Raw genomic sequence first — 7,192 nt, forward strand, 5'->3', positions numbered from 1 at the left:
GGCCCTGCTCGATCTGTAGAAAAGGCATAGGTAGAAACTCTATAAGATGCACCCAGTGCAAGCTATGGACACATAAGAGGTGCAGCAATATCAAAGGAAGGTTAACTAGGAAGTTAGTTTTTGTATGTAGCAGATATTCAGAAGCTATAAACACTGTAAATGTGCAGAAAACAACTTCTGCCACATTCCAGGGAGAAAAACTAAAAGTGGTTGATAGCTTCCGTTATCTAGGTGACCAAGTTAGTAGTGGGGGAGGGTGCGCTGAAAGTGTAGCTGATAGAATAAGAATAGCCTGGGCAAAATTCAGAGAGCTCTTACCTCTGCTGGTGACAAAGGGTCTCTCTCTCAGAGGAAAAGCAGACTATGGCGCATGTGTACGAACAGCCATGCTTCATGGCAGTGAAACATGGGCCGTGATTTCTGAAGATATGCGTAGGCTCGCAAGGAATGAAGCCAGTATGCTCCCGATGGATGTGCAAGCCAAGTGAGACCTAAATCCAAGGCCTCTGCCAGGAGTGTAGCCAGCCCATTTATGCATTCCTTTCCTTCATTGGACACTAAACTCCGCTTGCGAAGACCTATTGAGGTAAGTGAAATCAAAATCGAACTAAATTCGACAACTGGCACCCATGCCAATGTCATCTCCTTCATTGGACACGAAACTCAGCTTGCGAAGACCTGTTGGGGCAAGCGAAAGTGAAATTGTGATGGCACTTGTGCCCGTGGCATGTGTAAGGACTTTCGAGCGAGATCGTTGCCAGCGCCGCTGGACTGGCTCTTGTGCGGGTGGTACGTAAAATACACCATTTTGAGCGTGGCCGTTGCCAGTACCGCCTGACTGGCCTTCGTGCCAGTGGTACATAAAAGCACCCACTACACTCTCTGAGTGGTTGGCGTTAGGAAGGGCATCCAGCTGCAGAAACTCTGCCAAATCAGATTGGAGCCTGGTGTAGCCATCTGGTTTCACCAGTCCTCAGTCAAATCGTCCAACCTAGCATGGAAAGCGGACGTTAAACGATGATGATGATGATGATGATATTTATACATTTTTAATTTTTTTAATTTTATTTACATTCTTAATTTTGAATTTATTTATATATTTTGTATTTAAAAAAAAATTTCAAATTTTATATCTTTTTTTTATGTGTACATATGTATACATTTTTTCTGTGTGTGGGGGGTAGCTGAGGCTCATTAGCCGTGGTGAAGGCAACTCTTCTAGGAGAAGGACAAAACCAGGCCATAGTAATGACAGTCCCTTAATTGGCTGCTCTATCAAAGCCATGACTTTTGATGGGGACAGACTGGGCTCCTATTTTGAAACAAAGCCGTGATTAGGACAACCAGTATAGGAGTATAAAACTCTGAATTCAAATTGACTTACCACTGCTGGCTTTTGAGGAAAAGCCTAGAAGGTTCTGATATAAAACCTGCAGTCAACATAATACTAGTCATCTTGCTTTGCTTGTCACTGGAATCTACTATTTTAACCCAAAGAGTGGCAAAAGTATTGTACAAGCATTTGTCACTGAAATCCAGTGAAGTACAGATGTCCCCGACAAAACACCATCATTGTGCAATCATCACTTTTCAAAAGTCCTATGGCGATAGAGGCATAGCGATGTATGCAGACTTGACCGGTTGGAAACATACAGTTACAAATCTGCACATAAGACAGCAGAGTTCTTATCTTAACATCGGTGGAGAATCTTGTGTCTGAGCAGCCCGCTCACCTGGAGATACTGGGAAGGTACTAGAAAAGGTGCACTAAAAATTGTCTGTCCTTTCTCTGCTGGTTAGTTTACTGCAGTTAATGGTGGTTCAATTTAGCAGGAATGAACAAAATATTGATATAAATAATGATAACAAGTATGCAAGGAATAAAGTTTCTCTTAATCTGGCCTGCTGGAATGTAAGAACCCTCTTGCATTGAGCAGATAGGCTTGAAAGAAAAACAGCTAAAGTAACTAAGGAGCTATAGGAACTAAGCAGCTAGTAGTTCAGATGAAGATCATCTTGCCAAAAGAGCAATAGGTTTCACATTATTCTGGGTTGGGAGGCCAAAGGGAAAGAAAAGGGAAGGTGACATTGGGTTTGCAATTAGAAGTGATTTACTCAAAGACCTAGAACAACCACAAAGCATAAATACACGCATAATGAAACTCCGGATCCCTCTTTCTTGTGGACATTTTGTAATTGTTTTCTCTATTTATGCTCCTACACTTTCAGCTAGTGAGGAAAATATCCATGCATTTTATGAGGAGCTTAGAGGAAGTATTCTGTCAGTCCTTTTAAATGAGAGGTTGGTTGTGCTTGGTGACTTTAATGCACGTGTTGGTAGAGACTATGGTACTTGGAATGTACTTGGGCGTTATGGAATAGGAAAGGTGAACAACAATGGATTGTATCTGCTACAAATGTGTTCTGAGTTAGGGCTGGTTGTAGGGAATACTTTCTTTCATCAAAAGTTGAAGCATAAAGTTACCTGGGTTTACCCAAGATCAAAGCAAGGTCACATGATTGACGTGTATTAACTTAGAGTATTGCAAGGTGCTGATTGTGATACTGATCACAAAATGGTTAGGGCCAGGTTCAAGTTGAGGGTCCACAAGAAAATTTGTAGTGCATGAGTGCCAAAGAGAATTGATGTAGAGCAGCTAAAACAACCAGATGTTTTGCAGTTATTTCAGGAAAGATGCAGCAATGTTCATTTTGAAGGCTCATGGCAATCTTTTCAGGATGGAATATATAAAATGGGATCAGAGATGTTAGGTTTTAAGAGGAGGCAGCACCAAGACTGGTTTTGATTCCAATGTTACAGTGATAAACGAGCTTTTAGCAACAAAGAGGTCCACTCATGAAAAGCTTCTTGACTCAAATGTTAAGAACAAAGTGCAACTAGAAAAGTTGTACAAGTTTCAGATAGCAGACTTGCCAAAAGAACTCAAGAGGCTTAAAGACACTTGGTGAGAAATTTGTCTGAGGAAGTACAGGAAAGACATTAAAAAGTTTCTATAGTTTATTGCGGCAAGCTTTTGGACCACAATCTTCATCATCACATGTTCCCTTGAAGTCGAAAGATGGAAATGAGGTTATTAAAGATCCTCCTGCAATAATGAATAGATGGAGTGAACACTTTGCAGAACTTTTCCACAAAATGTCTGTAGTGAGCATGAGTATCAGAAACAACATTCTGCAAAGAGAGAGAGTGCAATATATGAACGATACACCGTCTATTGAAGAAGTAAATCTGGCATCATGTAAACTGAGATTAGGTAAAGCTCCTGGGTTGGATGGTATTCCAGTTGAAATTCTGAAAGCAGGTGAGGATCGTATTTCATCTGAAATCCATAGCCTGATAACTTGAGTTTGGAATGAATTTTTTATGCCAAAAGAATGGATAAATGACATTCTAACCTCCATATACAAGGGTAAGGGCCCAAAAGCAATGTGTGGTAATTCTAGGGGGATATTTCTCCTGGCACATACCAGGAAGATACTTTCAAGGATCATGTTAGACCGTCTTGAGAATATGTGTCCACAGGTGATTCCTGAAGAGCAGTGTGGTTTCAGACCTGAACGAGGAACAATGGACATAATATTTTCTGAGGCAGGTTCAGAAATGCTTAGAGGAACAAATGCCACTATACCAGTTCTTCATCGATTTAACTAAGGTATTTGACACAATAAACAGGCACTGTGGATTGTTTTGTGTAAACTTGGTCGCCCAACACATTTTGGGAGCATTTTTAAGGAACTACACAGAAATATGAAAGCTCAGGTAGTCTTTAATGGTGAGCTATCTCATGAATTTTCAGTGGACAAAGGTGTCAAACGGGGAGATATTCCTGCCCCTACATTTTTCTCTATTCATTTTGCTGCATTCCTTTGGTATGCTTTCAAGGATTGCAACAGGGTAATCGAAATCAGATTTCAGACATCTGGTCGCATTTTTAATTTAGCCAGATTTAACTACAAAGCAAAGACTTTCAAAACACTTGTTAGAGAATTACTTTATGCTGATTTGTTGGCATACTAAGAAAGGGATATGTAACATATAATGGACAGATTTTCCACTGCATGTGTACATTTCGGATTAATAATTAGTCTGGAGAAAACCAAATGTTTACTCCCGCACCAGCACAAGCATATTCTGAACTAAACATTTTTGTGAATGGTACAAGGTTAGAAGTTGTTGACACCTCTGATTACCATGAAAGCACACTGTCAAGAGATGGTGGTCTTGATGCAGAGATATACTATCGAATAGGGAAGTGCTGCATTTGGAAAGCTTGAAAAGCGAGTATGGGTGGAAAGAGGTATTTCTCTGCAGACAAAAATCAATGTCTATAGAGCATGTATATTGACTGCATTTCTTTATTCAAGTGAGACATGGACCACTAAGTGTCATATAAAAATGCCAGAGAGATTTCATCAAGAATGCTTCATACATATCTTAGGAGTCAAGTGGAAATGTTTCACACCAGAGACAGTTTTGCACATGGGACATTGTAGCTCAATCAAACATGTTATCTTGGCTCAAATGAGATGGACTGGACATGTTATTAGAATAAAGGACAAGTGATTGCCAAAGCATTTTTTTTATGGTGAGCTCAACTCTGGTAAGCGACCACAACATAAGCCAAAGAAAAGGTATAAAGACTGTGTGAAGGAAAACCTGAAGAAACTAGATATGAACAAAAGAGATTGGGAAAATGATGTTCTAGATCAGAACAAGTGAGGACTGGTTGCAATGCTTGGGAAGAAAAGATGATTCAGCACTCTGAGCTTAAAAGGGCCAGTCGCAAAGGAACAATTAGAACTGTAATCAACAGTGAACATTGGATATGTATTATATGTGATTGTTCTCTTGAATACGTGAATCATATGAAGTTACATGAAAATCAAAATGCCCAGGTAGTTAATAATCTTGGACACCAACTGCCTCTTACAACTTGTGTCATACGTCACAAAACTTGTAAGACTGGACTTAAAAGGCATATGCTAGTTCACAAAAACATTCCTTCAGAATTAGATTCCAAAGGGAAAAGATATAGAAGAAACTCAAATATCTGTCACTTATGTTTTAAACCGTCAGTCAGCAGCTGGTCTTAAAAATCATCTGAAGGCTCATCAATGGAGTGATTGTGCTGTGCGATGGGGGGGGGGGTAATGAGATGGCTATCATCTGTCAAGATGAAGCAGTCATCATCATATACACACACACACGCACACTGGGTGCTCAGCCTAAACTTGATTTTTTTATGTCTCCTTTTTTTTCAGAAACATTGGAGAGCATAAACATTAATGTTGTGATTGAGAAACAGTTAGTTGACATGGAGGACTGGAAGCCATCTAAATATTGGAGATTTATCTGTATCATGCCAAGTATCAAAATGCCAACCTCATGACTGCTGCTCAATGCTCTATGGAAACTGCAAAGGCATGGATATCATAAAGACGAAATTCCCTCAAACTGTGGTGGCCAAACTAGTCACAGGTCGAAGGCCTGTGAATTTTATATACGTCAAAGACTTTTCCATTCTTCCCTGTTTGTTGTTTACTCACTTGCCTTCGTCTTTTGCTTTCTGTAAGTTATGAGGAAACAAAGCCTGTTTAATGAATTTTCAGAAACTCTCCTCCCCACCTCCGGAAACAAATTTTTAAAAACAAATCCCGATATAATCAGAATCTATACCATCTGAAATATATTTGTTAAAAATTTCATTAAAAAATATCCACACACATATATATAAAATTGTGTTAAGGTGCGTGCCTAGTAGTTAGGGGTGTTGCACTTACGATCGCTAGTTAGTGGTTTCGATTGCCGTGCCGAGCGATGCGTTGTTTTCTTGGGCAAAACCTGAACACTTGCACATCGTTCTTGATGGAAGATTCGACCAGACTATCAGATGTGCTGTTATACACTGCTAATCATAAAACACTTCAGCATAGTGTGATCTTTTTTGTTGTTACATATTTTTTTTCAGAAATTTTTAAAATTCAATAAGCATATAGATATGTGTATAAAGAGATAGATATGAATTTCTTCCTGGGGCCAAAAACACATTTAGTTGACAAATATATTTCAAAAATAAACGGACAGGGATAAGTAGATAGACAGATACATAAATAAATAGATGAAAAAGTTCAAAATTTAAAATTATTAAACTTCATAATTCATGTTATTAAACATTGCTTGTTTCTCATAAAATGGTGTTTATTTAATTTACATTAAATTATTATTTACGATTATTTAAGGCAAACACAAGTAAAACGCAAATTGTTTTCACTTTAATGTCTTTATATTTAATTCTGATTTGTATATGCTTGTCAATTCGCTACGATCTCTAGAAAGTAAACAAAATCAAAAATGAAGAGGAGTGAAATTAAAAAAAACAAACATTATTTTGCATATTTGTAATCTCCGACATCTAAAATGTAGGAATCCGAAAAAAAACAAAAAAAACTGCATTTTTCAAGGAGAGGTGCGAAACTGCAATTAGCCCCTTTCAGGCTTTAAATGATGTCACCGCAACAAAAACACAAACATATTTAGGAAGTAAACAATGTTAACAAGAAAAAAAAAATAACATACTAGTCACAGATTCATTGTCACTTGCATCAGATTCCAACAAATTCTGCGTTTCGAGTAATCTACCAGATTGATCGTGTCTCCAATCCATTTTAATAAGCTTAACGTTCGTTTCAAGTCATTATAAACTGTGTTTACATAACTATTCAGTGACGTGCGTTGGTTCTCCGCTGTAGAGATTTACTTCCGTCTTAAGAGACGCATGCGTAATTGCTAAAAGTGTGCGCTTAGCGAATCTGTCTCTCTGAAAGCCGTACCACGTTCGTCAGGAAATAATGGAATTGACTTATTGACTTTTTTTGGTTGATGTTGAATTTCTTTTCTTTGTGAAGTTTAGAAACCCCGTTTTTGCTCGCAGATTGTAGCATATTAGGTCACCGTAATTTATTAATCGAAAGCAAGAAAATCATTTTCTAATAATTCCGGTTTCCCCTCCCACCTTTTCCCGAACAAAAATAAAGGGTTTGCAGTACATTAGGCATCCGTAATGCACGTGGTTTGAAAGGTATTTAGGTACTACTCAAGTAGAGCGGACCCGAACGCGCAGTCGCGCTGTCGCGCGTCCGTGCTAGCTAGTCGTTAGTGGTCGATGCTACG

The 7,192-nt window shown here is 38.7% G+C and overlaps 1 protein-coding gene across 1 annotated transcript in view; it reads right to left on the reverse strand.

Annotated features, from left to right (window-relative positions):
- The window catches only part of LOC106875730 (synaptic vesicle glycoprotein 2C), a 189,936-nt gene extending 183,124 nt beyond the window's left edge, over window positions 1-6,812 (reverse strand). The window contains exon 1 of the mRNA XM_052974466.1: window positions 6,599-6,812. Within this exon, the coding sequence (XP_052830426.1) occupies window positions 6,599-6,686 (88 nt within the window). The 5' untranslated portion in view covers window positions 6,687-6,812. The remainder of the gene's footprint in view (window positions 1-6,598) is intronic.
- Window positions 6,813-7,192: the final 380 nt, after the last annotated feature.

Source organism: Octopus bimaculoides, chromosome 18 (genome assembly GCF_001194135.2).
Source record: "Octopus bimaculoides isolate UCB-OBI-ISO-001 chromosome 18, ASM119413v2, whole genome shotgun sequence".
NCBI classification, from domain to species: Eukaryota; Metazoa; Mollusca; class Cephalopoda; order Octopoda; family Octopodidae; genus Octopus; species Octopus bimaculoides.